The sequence below is a fragment of the Astyanax mexicanus genome, chromosome 1 (assembly GCF_023375975.1).
Source record: "Astyanax mexicanus isolate ESR-SI-001 chromosome 1, AstMex3_surface, whole genome shotgun sequence".
Taxonomy (NCBI): Eukaryota; Metazoa; Chordata; class Actinopteri; order Characiformes; family Acestrorhamphidae; genus Astyanax; species Astyanax mexicanus.
The window spans coordinates 113,948,415-113,970,773 of NC_064408.1; the positions used below are offsets into that span (position 1 = coordinate 113,948,415).

The window sequence follows — 22,359 nt, forward strand, 5'->3', positions numbered from 1 at the left end:
GGTAACTTGATTCACATTCCGACTGTAATCCATCGTGTCCTGTCCACGACCATTTTTTTAGGTGGCTGTCTAGCGAACACACAGGGTCCTAGAACTGCGGTCCTAAAACTGCAGTCTCCGAGGCTGCAGCTATACACTTCATTTTTTATGATTAAATCACAACATACCAACGTGTAAAAGGTATATCAACAAATATTAAAGTGTTCTTTTAGTTTTTTTTTTTTTTCACTATGGAATACATTTATTTTCAATTCAGCCAAGCATTGACAACTTAACCCTTTAATGCGCAACATATACACACCCCCTCTAAGGCACAACATGGGTCAAAAATCCCCTGCATATATTTCCCAGCTTTTTTAATATTTCATGGAGTTTCTTTTTAAACCAATTTATTTTATGATAGAAAATTCCAAGTGTCATTTAAATATGTTGCTTCTTACTAACACTGATCATTATTAAAAATATATATATATTATTACTTGAGGAACAACATTTTTTTAATTACTATTTAAAATGCACACACATGGCTCAACAATGACCCATTCATCCGAAAGTGTGATATATTAGTAACGTGCAAAGTAAGATGGCATTTTTTTCTCTGCTAAACAAATTGCTTATCTTAAAATTAAAGACGATTTAAAATATATTTTACAGGATTTTTGATTTTTTTTCAGGTAATTTAATAAATGTTGAACTTATATGTTTAAACATATTGAAAGTTAACTGTTCAGGTTAATTTGTATGGTGTTTAAATTTGTTTGCTTATTTTGCTGCTGAGGCGGCATGGTGGTGTACTGGCCGTTCTATGTGGAGTCTGCATGTACATGAGTGGGTTTCCTCCGGGTACTCTGGGTTGCTCCCACAGCCCAAACACTTCTGCTTCTGCTGCTTTTACTTAATTTTACATGCTATTGCTCTTTAAGTACTAAATTTGATTACTTTTTATTTTGCATGATTTGCAGTTTTCCATAGTTTGCAGTTCTTAATTCAATTGCATGTTCAGATTTCAGAATTTACTTATTTATTTCTATTTTATTACTTTATTTTGTTTTCTGTTTTGGGTGCACATAATTGCTGTTTATTTTATTTTTTTAGAATACACCTAATTAAAGATGCAACGGGTTCGTTTTGATTTATAATACAATAGTAATTTCTGTGACAAAGAGCCAAGAGTTGGCCCAAAGACTATCTTCAGCTCCTCCATATATATATGCATGCAACGCTTGTTTAGCCAGTCAGAGCGCGAGTCTGGGGATGCTGAGACTGAGGGGCCACAGTTGGGGGCTTGCTTACAAAACGGGGTAGAGACGACTTCTTTTGAGGAACAGTGGAGATAGTGGACGGTGGACAGCTTAGCAAAGTTTTATTTCATAAAGTGTAGATTGTAAGTATTACTTTCCAAGTTGAAGGTGTACTTTTAAGAATATACATGCTATGTTAACTGATTAGCTTTTTGTATAGCTCTGTATAGCTTCTAGCTGTTTCTGATCTGCCTATTATTATTACCAGATAATACCTCAAAGAAGTGTGTATCTTTGTTCAGATGTTAGTGTTGCAAATTTTAGTCAGTGATGTGTTTCAAGTAGTAAGTATTACTTTTATATCTGTTGTTTCAGAATCACACACTCACACAATCGAATTGCATTCATCTATTCTGTATATAACATACTTAATCTGCTCCAATAAATACTTTTTTCGGAGTACATCATATCCAGCATTTTAACCAGATGCAACACAGTGGCTTCAGCTAGCTCTTCTTAACAAATTTCATTCATAATATAATAGGAATTTAATGTAAATACTGCCATGCCTGCTTTTGTCTGGACGGTAGCTGTCAATACCATAGAGCAGTGGTTCCCAACCTATGGGTCGCGACCCAACCTATGGGTCGCCAAAAATCCACGATGGGTCGCGAAGCCCTCTTGATTTTAAGGGGTTTAATTTTAATACTATATATAGTCTAGGGTAAGCAAAATTCGCCGCGCTGCGCTGCGCTCTCTCTGTCTCTCTCTCTCTCTCTGGCGCGCGCGCGGGCGCTCTCTCCGGCAGCGCGGAGCTGAATTCAGCGCGAGGCTGAATATAATAATATAATAATATAAGAATATAAAACTCAATTTAGTTAAATAAATGAAAATGAGTGAGGGCCTGTAAAGTTAATCAATTATTGTCCAATATTTGGACAGGTTGAGGTTTTGGTGAGCTGTTTTACTGATTTGAAACTGATATTATTCTTTTTTTTGTTTGTTTGTTTTTATTTTATATAAATTATTTTTTATTCATTTTAAATAGTTGTATTATTTTATTGATCTAATTATTTTTTTCTTCATAAGATAAAAATTCCTTATGTTTTATGTATCAATTTTTCCTTTTGTACCCCAACCCAATTATATACTTACATCTTTTACATTTTGGGGGGGGGGGGGGGGGGGGGGGGGGGTATGTTGGGTCACCAAAGCTTACAATGGTAAAAATATGGGTCCCTGAAGAAAAAGGTTGGGAACCACTGCCATAGAGCACCGTTGTAACCTGCAGCTGTAGATGGCGCCATAGATTTAATTTTGTTTTATGTCGCCATAGATATGACGGAGAGGGCGGAGTTTGTGTAGTCGCAGTTAAATGACAGCGTCGCGCATAATATTAACCTTTTTTAAGGAACACGCGGTTAGAGGTAAGCGTGGCAGCAATTGCATTTTTCATTTTGCTGTATCATTACAGCTCAGGAATTTAGAAAATAATAGATATTTTAAAGCAACAAACTGTTTTTCTACTTTTTAAAATGGCACAAAAATAAAAAGATATTGTTTTTGGACAGACTTTTTTATTACATAAAGATGTACTTTTATTACAAAGTTTTTTAACATTGCTACAACTATTTTCTTACTCTATGCACAATCTCTCCACGTCTGCTGGTGTTTATATTTCCACATACTTGTTCCAAGTCTATGTGATTGCTGGATTCATATGGTCAGATCAAAAAATAGGATATACATTACAGTACTACATTTGTGAATATAATGGCAATAGACCTATTTAACATTATACTTTTAATATGTACATTACCTATCAAAGAGTAGAATCATGTGAAAGCAATTAAATATGTGTAGAGCAGAGAAAGATTTTAGAGTAGAAATTTTAGAGGGTGTTTTAAAGTAACTTAAAAGAAAATATTAGTAAACAAAACTAAACTGATGTGTTTCAGACTACGGTCATGAAAACTAACAAAAAAAAAAGAGTTGGTAGTAATTTGTCTGTTTCTAAATATATGGCATTTCCCATTTCCTTATAATTTAATATATATATATTTTTTAGGTACGTGATAAAATAAGTGGTAAGATTCTGTGCAGTTATTAACATACTCACACCATCTCCCTCTTTTCGAATTCCATGACTTTTTCAGTTTTTTCGACTGTTTGGACCCTGAAAAGCATGTTTTCAGTTGTGCTCTCTTACCCCAGTTAATTTTACAGTAAATTACAAATAATTAAAACAAAAAAAAGCATACTTGCTTTATTATTTGTTGCACATTTTTTTCCATCACAGGGGCTTTTTATTACATTATATTTGTGAATATCTTGGCAAAAATTTAAAGAAAAAATGCTTTTAGAGCCAATGAGAAAATCTTAAATACTACACTGGTGCCTCACATTCCTAGACTAATATCATGAAAACTAAAATAGAGATGTAGTAATTTGCCTGTTTGTAAATCTATAGACATTTGCCTTGTCTTCTTTTTTTAATGAACACAACAACAATGTAGAGATACAGCACAGCTAATTATGTTTATTATTAACACAATCCCCCACTTCAAACACACACAAACTCTCTCCCCCTCTCTCACTCTTCCATAGTCCAACAGGCATTCAGTCTGACATCATGAAGAAAGGCAAAACTGGACACGCTCTTCTACATATTGGGAACTTTATTCTCTCTCCATGTGCATGAAATGAGTGAAAAATAAATTCTGTCTTTCTTTTACACACAAGCAGTTTTTCTCAGTGAGATTTATCGCAAACTGAGCATAGGCCACATGGTCTGAATGAATGGGCTTTTCCATAATTGCCTTATTAATCACATTTTGTGGTAAATAAATATGTTCAGAACCCTATAAATAAAACTATAAAACCTACAAGGTTCTAAATATATTTATTAAGCACACAATGTGATAAAGGCAATTATTGATAATCCCACTGTGTAATTTGAGTTTAGACAAGAAGCACCAAATATGGGCATCTGAAAACTACAGACTGATGCACAACAGCAGGAGTAATTTTCTTACAGACAATGAATATTTAAAATGTTTATTGCTTTACTTTATGCTGCAGGGAGGCATTTTTGAAGATGATTTCACATAAATCCCAAACGTTGATGGATTTCTTGCCTTCCTCCAGGGATAATCCACTTCTGACTACTTTCCTCTTCTGGTAAAGCATGGCCCATGCATTCACTCATGGATCAGGCTTTGCAGTAGCTGATACAAGGCTCATACACTTTTAAAACTTTTTCATGCCTTAGCTGCAACCTAAAAATCCATGTCAAAACTGATTATAGTAGGTCTGCATCTTATGTAAAGTAAATTATAAAAAACTTGTGGTTTGATATAAAAAACAAAAAAAACAAAACAATGCTGACACATCTTCAATAATAAACTGTCAAATACTAAGAGCACCATTGGGTAGGGCTAAGTTACCCAACTCTAATTCGATTCCATATGATGATATGCATTTCTAACGTTTAACCTAATGTTTTAAATGTTCAGAAGAACCATATGAATAAAACTATAAAAACATACAGGGTTCTGAACATATCTACCAAACAATGTGATCAAAAATTTTATTATTGAAAAGCCCATTGTGAAATTCAGCTTAGACCAAGGACACCAAATAGGGGCATCCGAAAACTACAGACTGATGTGTCATACTAGGACTGGTCTACCGCCCTAGTATGCCAGTTGAACCTCATGTAATGATTTAAAAAAGACTCCGGGGAGCAGGTTGTCTCGTTCTCTCCTCTAGTCTTTATTTCAGTCTGCACATACACAAAAAAATATGCCAGACGTTTATTTAGCATGTGCAACTGCATATAAATCTCCTGCGCTACATGCAAGCTCCTCTGGAGCGCTATACATACACAAATCATATTACATACATAAATCATTATACACTTTTTAACCAATAAATTTCCATGCCTTCAATGCAATATTTAATGGCCATACGATTTTTAAACATCAGTACAGACATGGACGATATAACCAAAAATCAACTAAAACTATAATTAAAACTGATTATATTAGTAGTATTATCTAAAATGAATCATAAAATGTGTCAGATCCTGACAGCTCCGTTGCATAAATTACTGAACTGATCTCTGTGCTGATGTAAAATAGATTTTCTCCATCGATAAACTGAAGACCAAATTTCCATGACTTTTCCAAAACTTTCTGGGAATGTTTTATTTTTCCATTTATCCAGGCCTGGAAATTGCTAATTGCATTATTTTTCCAGGGTTCTTATGACCGTATGAACGTATATGAGAATATATATAAGAAAAAATATATAGCAAAATTAAGAGACCACTTGTTTTATTCTCTGCGGACATTTCTCCCAAATTCCAAATCAAAATGTCATTTAGAACATTTATTTGCAGAAAATGATAAATGGCTGAATTAACAAAAAAGATGCAGAGCTTTTAAGCCTCAAATAATACAAAGAAAACAAGTTCACATTCATAAAGTTTTAAGAGTTCAGAAATCAATATTTGCTGGAATAACCCTGTTTTTTTAACCAGTTTTCATGCATCTTGGCATGTTCTCCTCCACCAGTCTTACACACTGCTTTAGGATAACTTTATGCCACTCCTGGTGTAAAAATTCAAGCAGTTCAGCCTGGTTTGATGGCTTTTGATCATCCATTTTCCTCTTTATGTTCCAGAGGTTTTTAATTTGGTAAAATTAAAGAAACTCATTAATTTATGTGGTCTTATTTTTTTCCAGAGCTATTTATAAAAACAGGACAGAACATGTACTTAATAAACAGCCAACAACATACCTGCACATACACGAAAAAATAATCCCAGCTGATTATTTAGTGTCTGCAACAGCATATAAAACTATAAAATAAGAAACAAAAGAAAATGTAGGATATGAACATACATTTTCAGGCTTACACTCTAACCTAGTGTTTTGGCGCCAAAACGGCTGTAACTCAGTGCTGACAACCCAACCGGGGCAGAAATAATTATTAATAATGATAATTATTATTAAGCAAAATATGCTTCAATCCCTGCTAAAAATACACAGTAGTGTGACTAGAACTGACATAAAACCTAATTTTGCCATTAACTTCTCTTAAATATACATATATTCTCTTACACACTCTTTTTTCTTACGGAGCTTCTTTGCTCTGCTTACCTCCTGCGCTGCATACAAGGTACTCTGGAGCTACGGGAGCCGCGGAGGGAGGGCTACATAGTAATAATGGTGCTGGGAATTGTAGTCCAAAGTAAAAGCACACACAAATACTAACTTTTTGCTGCTACAGCACATTAACACTCCTCCAACATGAGTTTAAAACACAAGTCTCTTTTGTTTACCAAAGATTTATATAATAAAAATTGTTTTCATATTTTATACAATTCTTTTTAATTATTTTTGTATTATTTTGTATTTTTTGGTTATGTTACAGATTCACAACTGCAGTAGCCTATTAAATAGGAAATACCATTTATAAAAACATAAATTTATCAACTTATAAAACAATAAAATTATTACATTACAAATATTTAATAGTATGTTATAAAAACAAACATTTATCCGAAATAGGCTACTTCAATCTATAAAAATAAATTCTCAAAAGAGGCTTCTAAATAGGGCATTTATTTTAACAGTTTTATCAAACAAAAACAAATCTTAGTAGAAATGAACAGTACAACTCTTGCAATTAATGAGAAAGTATTGCATTAACCTACCTGTGCATGAAATGAGTGGCAAAAAGACAGCATGGAGTGGAATATCTATCTATCTTTCTCTTTCTATTTCTCTCTCTCTCTCTCAACCGCACCCCTCCCTCCCACCCACACACGAAGCTATTCAAGTCTTCAGCACGGATTAAAAACACTTTCTACACAGAAAACACTGCATAATAACACTAAATATCTTACTTTCAGTACTAAAATACATGTCAACTTACAAAAAGATGTATTATAAGTACGTAAACAACTTTAAAACAATATTTTACGAGGAGCACAAAGATACCCACATCTTCTCCGTGAGATTTAACAGGAACTGAGAGGAGAGTGAAACCACATATTTTAAAATAAAAGTCTACTTCTAAATTCACTCGAAACTCCAAAATAAAAGTGTCCAAAAATACATCATGAAATACTGACAAAAATAGGTTAACAAAAATAACTAGAATAGGAAAGGTCTTGTGGGCCTAGTACTTCTTGGCATCAGTTTCTGGTAATTAAGTAATTTAAGTACTAATTACACAATATTTATTTCTATACTTTTCTCTTACAGGGTGAATATGTACCATGACGATTATGTTTTGGATACTCAGTGGTAAGATAAGCTTTATGTTATAAAAATGTCACCTTTTATTGATCTGAACCTTTTAATATTTTTAAAAATGCTTTTAAAAATAAAATGCTATGTGTTTGTATAAGAATCATAATATGTTTTTGTGTTTGCTATTGTCCACGCAAAACATCAGAATTTTTCCCTTTTGTGACAAAATGTGAGTCTGCTATTTGTTATTTATTATATCATAAGTTATGTCAAAACGTATTTCTTTACAGGCAAGAGATAAACCCCTTCTTAACTTTCAATGGTCAATGTAAAAAAAAAAATGCGATTTTTTTTATTATTAGCTCATTCAACAAGAAATTTGTGTAAAGGCCCTGTCCCACTGCAATTGCGTCTAAATATCCACTAAAGTACGTCCAAATTTATCAGAAAACACTGCGTCCACTGAGTGAACGCGCTGCGTCCAAAATATAGACGCACTGTGTCCAAATTACGTCCATATTCCGTCTAAATTGAAGTTGGACGCCGACTTCCAAATTTGTACGTCGACTTCCACTCTTTCCAACTACATATGGTTGTTTTTTCTAGTGAATCATCATTTCTTCTTGAGCTACAAGAGAGCACATCTATTCTCTTCTACACAACCATGGACCACAGATTCCTTGCAGTGATGGTGCAGCAGCAGAACATACTCCTCCATGTGCTGGACCAGACCGGGAGGAGGAGGAGGCGGCAAAAAATATTTTTATGGACGTCGACGTCCACCTGTACGTGCCTTCCAAATATCCACTAAAACACGTCTGTACTGCGTCTAAATATCCACTAAATTACGTCCATATTAGTCGCCGTCTATTCCGAAAATTTTGGGAGGTACCAAAACCACTTTTTGCCGTCCAAATATCCACTAAACTACGTCCATATTGCGTCTAAATATCCACTTCAAATTATCAAATTATGTAGTAAAAAATTTACATAAATGTCGACAATATTGTTTATCACAATAATACACACAAGTGAGTACTCCCCTTTTTGTAAATTTTTTTTTATATCTTTTCAAGGGACAACACTGAATATATGACACTTTGATACAATATAGTCAGTTTACAGCTTGTATAAGAGTATAAATTGGCTGTGTCCTCAAAATAACTCAAACACTGCCATTTAATGTCTAAACCTGTTCCACCTTCTCATTATGACGGAACTGGTGGATGTTAGAGACTTTGCGCTCCTGCACCTATCGTTTAAGGATGCCCCAGAGGTGATCAACAGGGTTTAGGTCTGGAGACATGCTTGGCCAGTCCAGTCCTTTATCCTCAGTTTCTTTAGCAATGCAGTGGTCATCTTGGAGGTGTGTTTGGGGTTGTTATCATGGTGGAAAACTACCCTGGAGAGCAGTTTCTGAAGGGAGAGGTTCATGCTCTGCTTCAGTATGTCACAGTACATATTGGTCTTCATGCAGCTCCCCACGGCCAGCAGCACATATTCAGCCCCAAACCACGACACTCCCACCATCATACATGTTTTTATACTCCTCACCAGTTTGCTGCCTGACACCATCTTAACTAAAAAAGTTTATCTTGGTCTCATCAGATCATAGGAAATGGTTCCCGAAATCCATGTCCTTAGACTGCTTGTCCATACCAAACTGTTTGTGAGCTTTCTTGTGCATCACCTTTAGAAGAGGCTTTGCTCCAGGACCAATTTCATACAGTGTGTGGCGTATGATCTTTGACAGGCTGACACCACACCCCCACCCCTTTACTTTGCTCTGCAGCAATGCTGGTTGCAGTCAACCATTGGGCATGACTCTGAGCATGTGCACTCAAATTCTTTGGTCGACCATGGTTAGTCCTGTTAAACTGCTCTATGGTCTTGGTCCATTTCAGGGTGTATGCAATCTTCTGCACATGGGACCTTGAAACACTAAGCAGTTACATGACACTGGGGAGGGAAAATTGTGGTACAATTTGTCCATTTTCAATTAGGGGTGTGCACATTCTTGTTGCCAGCAGTTTAGACAATAATGGCTGTGTTACGTTTTTTCTAAGGGCACAGCAGTGTTGTCCCATGAAAAGATAATAAAATATTAACAAAAGTGTAAGGTATGTACACATATGAAAATTATTTCATTTAATCCCATCTCTGTGGCATGGCCAGCTTGAGCTAGGGAAGCTGGTTAAGTTAATGAATTTAGTTAAGTTGGTTAACTCTTGATTAGCATAGAATTTTTTTTTGTTTAAATTTGATGGTCTACTAGCTAAACAACAAGTATGACCAACCTAGACAACCAGTATGACTAAGCTTGACCATACTGTTTGAGCAATACCAAGCTGAATGCCCAGGATGAAAGAGCTGGTTGACCAGCAAGACCAAAATAAACTGTAACATACACCATGCTGGTCATAAACTGGTTTACCACACAGATTACCAGTACAGTTTTCTCCCCAGTTTTCTTATCTGCAACCTACAAAAACTGGTCCTGAATAGTATTTCAGCAGGGTAGACTCGTCTACATTTATTTAAGCTTATGCGAGATTTTATGATAAACTAAGAAAAAGAGTTTACCTGAATGTAACTCTAAAGTAAAAATGTCCTTTTAAAGGTTACACTGTAATTTTTTACACGTATTTTATCTGCTTTATAGTTTTACATATGGGGCTGTGACAGTCATTTCTAAAACGATAAAATGAGTGAAACTGTAAATTAACATCCACTTTATTTTTAACTTTTAGGCGCAATCATGCTCCCAGTGCACCCCTATCAGATCTCATCAAAAGAGTCTGTAATAGCTGCACCAGGAGATGATGCTATTCTCCCCTGTACGTTCACTGCAGTTGACAGCCAGAATATTACCAACCTAATCATTAACTGGCAGCATCAAGACAAGGTGGTCCACAGCTTCTACCTTGGTAAAGATCAGCTAGAGAGGCAGGGACAGGCTTACAGGGAGCGGACTCACCTGTTTATGAAGGAGGTGCTGAAGGGAAACGCATCACTCGCACTGAAGGATGTCCGGCCGCACCATGATGGAGAATACACCTGCGATGTCACCCATGAACGTGGAGCAACTAAACACAATGTGCAGCTGACTGTAGCAGGTAGGAGTTTAAGCAGAAAAGTTATAACCTTAGATTGACAGGTATATCTAACATCTGTTGCTGGATTCCATTTACCTCCTGTCAGTGGTCGGAGCTGGAAATGACATAATACCTGAGGTGACTGGGTTAAGCGGTGGAGCGTTGTGTGTGGGGGTGGGGGGGGGGGTCCATGCTGACAGTCACGCTGTCTACTGCTCTCTAGTCCAATGAAGGTAATTTAAAAACCAGGACATTTCCTCACTTTTTGAAAAAAAAAAAAACCCGGGACGTGAAATACGGACATGTCCCGGGAAATACGGACTTTTGGTCACCCTAGTATAAGTGCTAGAAGTTAACCCTTAAACTTCAACATCACAATCTCAGCGTCGCTCGGCCATGAAGCCAAAAGTAATGTTATCAATGCCGTGGGGCGAGTGGAGGCTGCCCGCCATGGTGCTAAGGCGCTGCTCTCCCTGTTGCTAAGCAGCTATTCTCCCAAACACAAGATAGCTAATGTGTAAACACAGCTGTAAGCTCTTTAGCTAACAAGACAGTGTCTGCTCTGTCTGTGGGCAGTCCCAAGTTGAGGTGGGCGAGGCCATGAACTCACAAGTTGACGTAGACCCATGTGCTTTTCCTGATCAACTCGTTTTTTTCTGAATATTTTCTTTTACTAGCTACTGCAGACAATGGAGGTTGAGGAAGAGTTTGTGCAGCATCATATACAACTCAGAGAGACCTATAGTATTATACAAAGAACAAGAAAAGGTGTTTTTAACGGAAGCAGACCTTTAGGCCAGGCAATGATTCTGTATTTCCTTCAGGCAATGCACATTTCTAGGTTATTTTTTTTAAACCATAAAACATTCAGCCATGTGACTTACTTTTTACGTAAATACTGCCTGATTAGCATCATACATTTCAGTGTTCCATATTGTAGTGCGTTTAACATGAGTCCTTCTCTCCAATCCCAGCTCCATATGAGGACCCAAAATGGGTGATTCACTACAACTGTGATGTCATACTGTTTACACTTTCCGCATCCCATGGATTTCCTGAGGCCACTGTCTCTTGGAAGTCTCCTATCGGGACAAGCATCACAACCATGGAGCTTGACACCAACACCTACACCTACAGTGTGAAAAGCAACCTGACGCTCAGCCTGAACAGCACACAGACTGTAGCTGTTGAGATGAAGTTGAAAGCATTGGCTCAGTATTTTATTAAAGAAGTAACACTTCACCCTCAGACTGGTAAGCCTGTTTCCACCATTTGTAATGACATCTGATGTCTAATAAACATTAATCTGATGTTCAGCTTTTGCATCCATGTAATATTACTGCGTCTCTGCATGTGAGAGTTTTGTGGTCAAATTGGCAAAGTGACCCAGCACTGGATTATGCATGCCTATTCAATAGAAAACAACGTAAAAAGAGATTATTTCAGGTAATTTTGGATCACTTCTATTGGTCCATTCATCAAGAAATAGTGACACAATGTAAGGGACAGTTTGAATGTTTCAATTATGTAGTAAACTAAAAATAAAAAATAATAAAACATGGAGATTCTTGTTTTTCATTGGACAGCCGTGACATTGTTAATCACAAAATTAATTTATCACAATAGGATAAAGTAGCAGTTGCCCATTTTTGTGTGCAAATAAAAAAAAATGTCATAACATGTATACTGTACATTTACATTTATATAAGACCTCATTCTGAATACAATCTATATCCAGGATGTCCTCTCTCACTTTGTTCTTCTTCTGTGCTGCACGTCTGTTGATAGCATCTTATTTTACCAAGAATACATTCTGACTGCTAGATTGATTAGTTGATGTGTACTTATTTTTAAATCTAATAAAAGTTTTAAACACACCTACTAATGAGATTTATATCAGTTTAATGTGGTTGTGAATAGATGAATAATGTTCATTTTTATTTTTTTTCTGTTCTTACAGGATGCTGTGTAAGTAATGGTGCTCATAAAAATAGGCCCTGTCTTTTGATCAGTTTTCCTACAATTCCTACAGTGTTCTTAGCTACATTTTTTGGGCTTTTGTTTGCAACACATTAATGGCAAGCAAAGCATGGCTAAAACAATACATTTCAGTTTAGATTTATTATTATTTTTACAATGGAAGTTGTCACAAAGCAGCCTTACAGGTTCCTGGTCTGAGCATCTTTTGACTAAAGCCGGTGTTGACAGTAGCAAGAAGGATCACAAAAAAAGGTGAGAAAGCTTCATAAAACACAACTGGCACATGCTGCATTACAGGGGTTGGACAATGAAACTGAAACACCTGCCATTTTAGTGTGGGAGGTTTCATGGCTAAATTAGAGCAGAATCTTCATTAATTGCACATTGCACCAGTAAGAGCAGAGTGTGAAGATTCAATTAGCAGGGTAAGAGCTCAAAATATTGCAATACACACAACATTATGGGTGACCTACCAGAGTTCAAAAGAGGACAAATTGTTGGTGCACGTCTTACTGGCGCATTTGTGACCAAGACAGCAAGTCTTTGTGATGTATCAAGAGCCACGGTATCCAGGGTAATGTCAGCATACCACCAAGAAGGACCAACCACATCCAACAGGATTAACTGTGGACGCTGTAAGAGGAAGCTGTCTGAAAGGGATGTTCGGGTGCTCACCCGGATTGTATCCATACAACATAAAACCACGGCTGCTCAAATCACGGCAGAATTCAATGTGCACCTCGACTCTCCTGTTTCCACCAGAACTGTCTGTCACCACAATAAATTATTGTGGTTTAAAACCAGGTGTTTCAGTTTCATTGTCCTACCCCTGTAACTACAATAATTTAATAACATAATTAAATGCAATAATAAATGTTTTCCTTTTTAACAGGTACACTGGGGATGAAATTGATGTATATACAATTAAATAGGTTAAACAGTCATATGTTTGGCTATGCTATGTCATTCTTCTGTTGTAGTTGACCATTAGTAGTTGAATAATAATAATGAAAACAATATAGATAATAACAGTAGTTATTACAATTATAATTGGTATTATCAATAATTGCACCCACTTTCACGACAAACAGTGACTGCAAAGCTGAGATGGTCTAAATACTTTGGTTAATAGCTATAACGTAGCACAGAGTGTTTAAACATTTTGTTAAAACCATTGACAGAAGATACACTGAACTATGCAAAAATAAAATAAAATAAATAATCATAAACAGGTTAAGATGTTAATTAATTGTAATCCTGCTAAAGTAGTATAAAACAGGTAAGATAGATAGATAGATAGATAGATAGATAGATAGATAGATAGATAGATAACCAGTGATGTCAGTAACGCGTTACTCTAATCTGACATTTTTTTCAGTAACGAGTAATCTAACGCGTTACTATTTCCAATCCAGTAATCAGATTAAAGTTACTTATCCTCACACACACACACACACACACACACACACGCGCGCGCGCGCTCACTTCCCCAATTACTCCGCTCCGCCCCCGCCAATCACACGCGTCTCGGACACGCAGCGACACAAACGACTCTGGAGGCAGGCGAGAGAAGCGCGTTTTGTAGTTGGAAATACAGCCACTATTTTGAGTTATTAACAGCTAAAGGTTCTAATATCAGCGTTCGTTGTACACTCTGTGCTGACAAGTGCTTAGAAGAAATAGACTTTCTGACAAGAGGATTGAGAAGCTTAAATGAGGTACAATCATTGGTTTACTCACACCACTCCACTGTTTCACTCTTAACAGGTGATTATAAAATAAAACCAGGCCAAAATAACAATACACATAATGTCAGCCTAGACCATATACACGGTTTTGTTTTGTAAAACCACTCCTTGCTGCCCTGCTGAGAACAACAGGTTCAATGTTCAGATTTAAAGTGTTTAAATATATCAGGTCAAGAAAGACTTTCTTCATATTATATTTTTTTTTATAAAAACAAGTATTTATGTTAAGTGAAATCAAGAAAGACCTTATTTTATTTTTTATAAAAACAATTATTTATGTTAAATTCATTCAAGAGATATTTTTCTCAGGAAATAGTTTAACATTAAGTGTCAAGAGATACATTGTTGCTGTTAAAATGCATTTTCCAATAAAGGCAGTTTTGGCAAAACTGGTTATAAAGTTTATGTTAAGGCGGTGGGAGGTGGTGTCTGCAGTTGCTGAAAGTAACTAATAAAGTAACTTGTAAAGTAACTTAATTACTTTTAAAATCAAGTAATCCAAAGTTACTTTTTAAAGGAGTATTCAGTAATCGGATTACTTTTTCAAAGTAACTATACCATCACTGAATGTAACTGTATTTTTATTTCTGCCAGGCTAAACTGCACCCTCCTCTCAGAGTTGATTATGTATAATCAGCTTTGAATGGGTAATTGTTCTGCTGCACCTTCAGACCGCCTCCACAGCCATGGATCCGCCTGCAAGTGCAAGTCATGTACCTGATCAGACTGTCCAATCGTCCAATTTTTTCTCTCATCTAACATTTCTAACATTTATTATCTGGTATTATTGGTTAAATCTGAGTGATGATTAGTACTACTGTGCATCCATTAGTTATTCAAAGTTTTCATGCTTTTGTTGTTATTTGTTTAGCTCACTTGGAGCTAGGGCATAAAGCTGCTTTGTGATGTCTGCTGTAAAAATTCTACCTAAATAAACTTAAACTGTCGTTTAAATAATTAAAAATAAAACTTTTTTTCTGGAATTTCTATTAATTTCTGATACAATATAAAAAACAACTGTCAGGTTTAAAATTATGGCTGTGATGATGTCAGGGCCCTGAACACATCACCACCTACCCAAGAGACATTTTATCTACACAGATGTTCTTTAAACAAACAGAGTACTTACCTGGATCCTGCGAGCCACCCGGGTCCTTAAGGTCTTGGTAGAGACCAAGGGGTGTCCTGGGACAGGGGGGGTCTGGGGTACCTGTGAAAAGAAAACAGAAAATAATGTATTAACATTGTAATATTATAAACAATACTTACCTGGACGTCTAAATGGTTACATGCATGTGTTTTTGTTTGTAAAAATGTAAATATTGTACATAAACAATTGTGTACATGTAACAGAGTAAGAAAATCCCTGTGTTTTAAATGAATTTCATAAAATTAGACTCTTTAATGTTCTAAAATGGAGTTTTGGCGGCCCCTACTGGTAAGCGGTGAACTGCAGTTACGCGGTTTGATCCTTCTGAGCCACCATCCCTCAGCAGCAGTATCTGATTCTCTGTGCTGCGGGGTAGGTGCTGAGCTCCGAGTTTTCTTAATAAATAATAATTAAAAACATATTTTAGGTTAAAAATTGTGCTCTAACTATGTTAATAAAACATATTAAAACTTATTTTTGTGAAGAATTGATTGTTTTAGGTCGTAGGTAACTGTTTATGACTATTTCTCACTCCTCTGTTAAAAGTTGGGTGAGATTCACACGAGGCCCCGTTTTTCCCTCCATTTTCTATTCTTTGTTAATGAGAGATATTTTTATTTATTTACCAGCTGGCAGTAACTGCAGTAGCCACTTCACCACGACAGAAGTAAAAAATATTTACGTGTTGTTTTCCAGGTATGTATTTTATTAATATTTGAATCTTTATCTGTTAATGTTCTGTTATTGTATTATTATTTTATTTTTATTTTTTTATTTTTTGTAAAACTTGTAAAATGCTGATTTCCATCCATTTTAATATGTATGTTTTATTGTAAGTTTTTACTGATAACGCAGAGACAGTCCATAATACTTTTAAAAGCTGTGTTTTATATTCTCTAAAAGAATATTGTGTATAAAGCCATATATTAGGCAGTTAAATATGTTTTTGCTATATATGTGCTGTTTTAGCAGCAGTCTCTGATTCTCTGTGCTGCGGCTGGCAGTAACTGCAGTAGCCACTTCACCACGACAGAAGTAAAAAATATTTACGTGTTGTTTTCCAGAATAAAAGTGGATGAAAGCATGAACGAGGGTGTGCGTGTGCTGCTGTGCTATTGGTGAGGGGTGTCGTGAAACAAGCTGGTTCTGCTGACGGGTCCGTCACACTGGTGCCGTGAATCCGTCACATACAGTTATCTTACCAACCTGCCCACTAATTAATTACTTGTTGGTTTAGCCAAGGTTAAGAGTATTTAAGGGCAGGCGGGTACTTTATTGGTAAACACACTGGTTGAGCGTGGCTGGTATGCCGATAGGAGTTGCTGTTTATTGAGCATTTTGGTGGTAGCTGCCAATTCACATTACAACTCATTCCAGTGTACAGTGTGTAAATAGTTTGTATATATTGTATATTTCGTTTTGTTTCATTTTGTTATTGGGTTTGGTGCTTCGTTTGTCACAATAAACACTACAAAAGGGATACTTACCTGGTTCCAGACTGTTTTTACGTCTCTGCATCACCTCCGATCTCCGGTAACCTCCTGACCACTTGTCCTCACACTACCACAATGGCAAAAGGTGAAAAATAAAGGGGAAGATATTTTTTTTGTTTGGCACATATCTAACTTATTGTTTCTAAGGTCAGACACTAGATGTCACTTGAGCGTCATAATTTGTTTTTTTTTAATAATTAATAATAATTGTCTTTTCTTAATAAGAGAAGATCACTTTTTAACTAATATTTTCTAGATTTTTAGATAGGAGAGAAACATTTCTGACAAATAAGTAATTAATTGGAGATTTATTAGTATTTTATTTACATGCTCTAACATTTAACAGAGCCAATTTAAAAATCTCCAATCATTTTGATTGGCTGATGAATGAATGGTTGTTTCAATCATGAAGACTCTGAGAAAACTATTCCAGGTGACTCTCCCTCATGAAGACTCTGAGAAACTATTCCAGGTGACTCTACCTCATGAAGACACTGAGAAAACTACTCCAGGTGACTCTACCTCATGAAGACTCTGAGAAAACTATTCCAGGTGACTCTCCCTCATGAAGACACTGAGAAAACTATTCCAGGTGACTCTACCTCATGAAGACACTGATAAACTAAACTATTCCAGGTGATTCTACCTCATGAAGACTCTGAGAAACTATTCCAGGTGACTCTACCTCATGAAGACACTGAGAAAACTATTCCAGGTGACTCTACCTCATGAAGACACTGAGAAAACTACTCCAGGTGACTCTACCTCATGAAGACTCTAAAAAACTATTCCAGGTGACTCTACCTCATGAAGACTCTAAAAAACTATTCCAGGTGACTCTACCTCATGAAGACTCTGAGAAAACTATTCCAGGTGACTCTACCTCATGAAGACTCTGAGAAAACTATTCCAGGTGACTCTACCTCATGAAGACTCTGAGAAAACTATTCCAGGTGACTCTACCTCATGAAGACTCTGAGAAAACTATTCCAGGTGACTCTACCTCATGAAGACTCTGAGAAAACTATTCCAGGTGACTCTACCTCATGAAGACTCGGAGAAAACTATTCCAGGTGACTCTACCTCATGAAGACACTGAGAAAACTACTCCAGGTGACTCTACCTCATGAAGACTCTAAAAAACTATTCCAGGTGACTCTACTTCATGAAGACTCTAAAAAACTATTCCAGGTGACTCTACCTCATGAAGACTCTGAGTAGTGCTGGGCGATAAAACGATATCGATAGTTATCGAGGAAACTATATATCGCGATAAGTCGGGGCGAGAAATTCGATAAACTAAATTTTCTATTTCCCGTTTAAGTAGCGTTGTGAAAAGGCGCAGCACGAGATCAGGCAGCACGCTGAACTGCTGCTCAGCCCAGTACAACCCCTCCCCTCCCCTCTCCACCATCCCCCTCCGCCCCACCCCCCGAGCCCCTCCACTCTGAACTCCTCACATAGCGGCTCCTTCTCTCCCATTTACTGGATAAACTTCATTTATACTATTCAGCGGCGCTACACTGGAAAACTCACCTTTTAAATATGAGGCATGCGTCTCCAAGATATTTAGAGAGGTGAGCTTGTTCAGATTTCTGAAGGCAGGTAAACGCTGCTCTGTTTGCTGCTAGTTAGATTAGCTTGTCTCCAGTTTAAAGTTAGCGATGTTTAGGTGTAAAAGGGATCTGTGCAATCTGTCATCATTAGCTAAGATGCTTTCACTGCTTTTTACATTCTAATAAACTAATGGGTAACGCACGTTAGCCGTGTTAATCCACGTTTCGTGTAAATTAAGGTTAACTTCAGCAGGAGTGAGGGGTTAGTATATAAACACACAGAAAGGAAGCACTTTCCATCTTTTTTCCTAACTCTCACTGTTTCTGTTAGAAAACCCTGAGGGCAGCATTCTCCTCTGTCTTTGTGTTTTATAGTTTTTAACAGATAGAGAGTCTGTTATGCTGGATATTTTACTAAATACAGAAGATTATATAATCTGTCTAGCTGTATTTGAACTGAGCTAAACATTGCTGTTACTGAACTGGAGTTTTAAATACACTTAAGTAATGTAAGTCTAGTCTACTGAAAGCCAGTAATGTTAGTATAAATCTGTACTGCAGTAGAAGTGGATCATTTCAGAAACTTGACTTTATTCCTCCCACCTCCATTATAGGCCACTTTTTTTTTTTAAATATTTAAATGTTAGCTTAATTTAAATGAAAAAAAAACTAAAGGCTCTTATTTAAAAAAAAAAACATAAGCAGTAAATTATCTAAAATTACAACAAATAGAAAATAGAAAAACAGTAAAACATATGTAATACATACTTTTTATATGACCAAAATTAAACTAGACTGAAATCTGACTAAAACTAATAATATCCGATAGACTAAAATGTAACTAAAACTATTATACATTTTAGTGAAAAGACTAAGACTGTATCAAAATCACCTGTCAAAATGAACACTGTGATATACTCTTGTATTTTGCTTTATGTAGTTGCCTGCATTCAGGGAGGGGAATGATCTTTTGATTAAATATAATTTTATAAAAATAAATAAAGTGTTATTGCAATTTAAATTAAACAGACATATAATGTAAAGGGTCTTACATATTTTTTAGTTTATATATTTGTCCCCTTTTTAAAATTAATTTAAAAGCTGTACCCACCTGGCAAGATGTTAACATCCTAGTGTCTGTCCACAAGGCTCTGAGCCTGCTAGTGATTTTGTCCATAACTCCCTTATTCTGTCACTTCTGAGTAAAAATAGAAACCTTTAAGTGTAACAGAAAGTGATTTGATTTATATCGTGATACATATCGATATCGGCTGATATGAAAAACTATATCGTAATAAGATTTTTTTCCATATCGCCCAGCCCTAACTCTGAGAAAACTATTCCAGGTGACTCTACCTCATGAAGACTCTGAGAAAACTATTCCAGGTGACTCTACTTCATGAAGACTCTAAAAAACTATTCCAGGTGACTCTACCTCATGAAGACTCTGAGAAAACTATTCCAGGTGACTCTACCTCATGAAGACTCTGAGAAAACTATTCCAGGTGACTCTACCTCATGAAGACTCTGAGAAAACTATTCCAGGTGACTCTACCTCATGAAGACTAAATACTCAAAATTAAGATACTAAGAGTGTGCAGATCTGTCCTTAAAACCAAATGTGCTACTCAGAAGAATCTAAAGTATAAAACATATTCTGGTTTGTTTAACACTTTTTTTATGTTTATAGAATAGTTCTGCATGTGTTCCTGAAGAGTAACTGTTTATTTTACCTTGGGTGTATTGACAAATATCTTTCAGTTATGATTACTTATCTTAGTATCTATATTTACATAATCATTGTGTGAAACCTTGTATTCTATATGCATAACCAATACTCACATTGTATTTGATCATTTGTATTACTCACAGTGTATTTTACACGCATTTATATAGAAGATTAACCAATACTCACAATATGTATTATTTACACATATAGTAAACATTGTTTGATAAGGCATTTACTAACACATTAACATATAACATATGAGATGTAGCTCAGGCTTGAAGTATTTTGTTTACTGCATGACCCTAACTAACGGTCATCAACTCGACTGGTACGGGGCTAAATTGCTACAGAAGAGGCCTTAGATCAAAGCGGCCTTTTGGTGAGTGAGTGCCTCCCTAGAACCTGCAGTGGCTTCAAAGAGGGGGGTGACGCACACACACAGATAGTGCCACGATGTTCCATTCTGGAAGAACACAGTCAAGGCCAAACACTAGTGGTCCGGTCAGACACGTGAAACTTGAGTACTAACACGTGAAATTATGCATATTAACATTAGCTAATCGTTAGCAACGCCTCATCAGCAGATTTCACGTCATTTGGGGTATAAAACATGGAGTCAGATCAGAGGGGGGTCAGAACTTATGCTGGGACGGCTGTTAGACGGTCTTTCATGTGTTAGTTCTCCTGAATATTCAGTACTTTGTAATAAATACTTGGTTTGCTTTCAACTTCACTCCACCCGTCTGACTCTCTCTATCAAACGAACACGTAGGGGAGTTGTACCCCGGACGAGAGGTGGGGGTAGCCCACCTTTTATTTTATTTTCTACAACAATTTGGTGACCCCGACCTCTGAACGAGTCTGACGAAGGACAGCATCCGGCACTGATCCACTCACGGCCGAAATTAAAAACACAGGTAAGCAGAGCCGGTTTCATCAAATTCTGCATATTGGCTATTTCAAATTTGAGTGGAGCGGCGCTCTGGCTGCTGTCCGGAGGGGAGCGGGAAGTATCCCAAGCTATTTACATAAGAGTAGATGCTGTTCCTACTCAAAGGTTTAAAAAAAAAAAAAAAAGAGTAGATGCTGTTCCTACTCAAGGGTTTATAAAAAAGAGTAGATGCTGTTCCTACTCAAGGGTTTATAAAAAAGAGTAGATGCTGTTCCTACTCAAGGGTTAAGGATTGGAAGCTGGCGTGTCCCCCCCGGCTTCTGACGAGAAGTTCGGATAAAGGCCAGGTGTAAGGCTCACCTCGAGATTGATCCGCTCGTAAAAAAGCCAGAGTAGACGCTGTACCTACTCACCTCTATTTTAATTCGGTTAAAAAAGAGCAGATGTTGTACCTGCTCGGGTAGACGAAGTACACTACTTCTCTATTTTAATTCGGTTAAAAAGAGCAGATTTTGTCCCTGCTCGGGTAGACACTGTACACTACTTCTCTATTTTAATTCGGTTGAAAAGAGCAGATGTTGTGCCTGTTCGGGTAGACGCTGTACACTACTTCTCTATTTTAATTCGGTTAAAAAGAGCAGATGTTGTCCCTGCTCGGGTAGACGTGTATCTACTTCTCTATTTTTATTCGGCTGAAAAAAAAAAAAAAACATTAAATACATAGAAAAAGACAATAAAATAAAAAATAATAATACTCAAGTGTTATATGATTTTGTTAAAACAGAAGCAGATGCTGTTCCTGCTCAAGAAATTTGGTAAAAAATTAATAGACACTGTACCTACTACGTATTAATACAGATAGAAATAATTGACAAAAGATCGGGTTAATATATTGGGCGTTTCATGTTGAAAGTTGCGGGCTTTAAGAAGCGTGACTGGGACCATATGGAAAGCCTTCATTAGCGCATGAGTGTTAGTTTAAAATAAATGAGTAGCTTAAAAGTGTGAACGGGGGTCCTTAGGTATTATCGAAGGCGGACCGGGAGCGATATCTCGCGGGTGGGCAGCGACCCACTGCTTGTGTGCATTGCTTATTCGTGTCTTCTCTGGGGTAAAACAAAACAAATAAAACGGGGTATACATAGCAGTATAAACTATAAGTATAAGTGAAGTGAGTCTGTGGCCAATAAGTGTATGCGTGTGTATCTGTGT

The 22,359-nt window shown here is 36.5% G+C and overlaps 1 protein-coding gene and 1 long non-coding RNA gene across 6 annotated transcripts in view; both read left to right on the forward strand.

Moving 5' to 3' along the window:
• The first annotated feature begins 2,625 nt into the window (after positions 1-2,625).
• LOC111192138 (CD276 antigen-like) overlaps positions 2,626-22,359 on the forward strand; it is a 76,278-nt gene continuing 56,544 nt past the window's right edge. Inside the window, exons 1-6 of one of the 4 annotated variants that reach the window (XR_002649823.2) lie at positions 2,629-2,668; positions 7,517-7,558; positions 10,255-10,620; positions 11,574-11,852; positions 12,560-12,831; positions 14,922-15,310. Coding sequence is in view for 2 of the 4 variants with exons in the window: in XM_049467545.1 (XP_049323502.1) it covers positions 7,531-7,558; positions 10,255-10,620 (394 nt within the window). In the remaining 2 variants the exon portion in view is untranslated. Of the gene's footprint in view, positions 2,669-4,320; positions 4,422-7,516; positions 7,559-10,254; positions 10,621-11,573; positions 11,853-12,559; positions 12,832-14,921; positions 15,311-22,359 lie in introns of those variants that run through there. The other 3 variants (XR_007426031.1, XM_049467545.1, XM_049467546.1) reach the window with 3 other exon arrangements.
• Positions 17,211-20,988, forward strand: LOC125783388 (uncharacterized). Of its 2 annotated transcripts, none has more exons than XR_007426121.1 (3): positions 17,211-17,522; positions 17,646-18,161; positions 19,913-20,988. It is a non-coding gene; the product is annotated as an uncharacterized LOC125783388 (long non-coding RNA). The 2 variants fall into 2 exon arrangements; XR_007426115.1 differs by having other exon boundaries at positions 17,211-17,403; positions 17,483-18,161.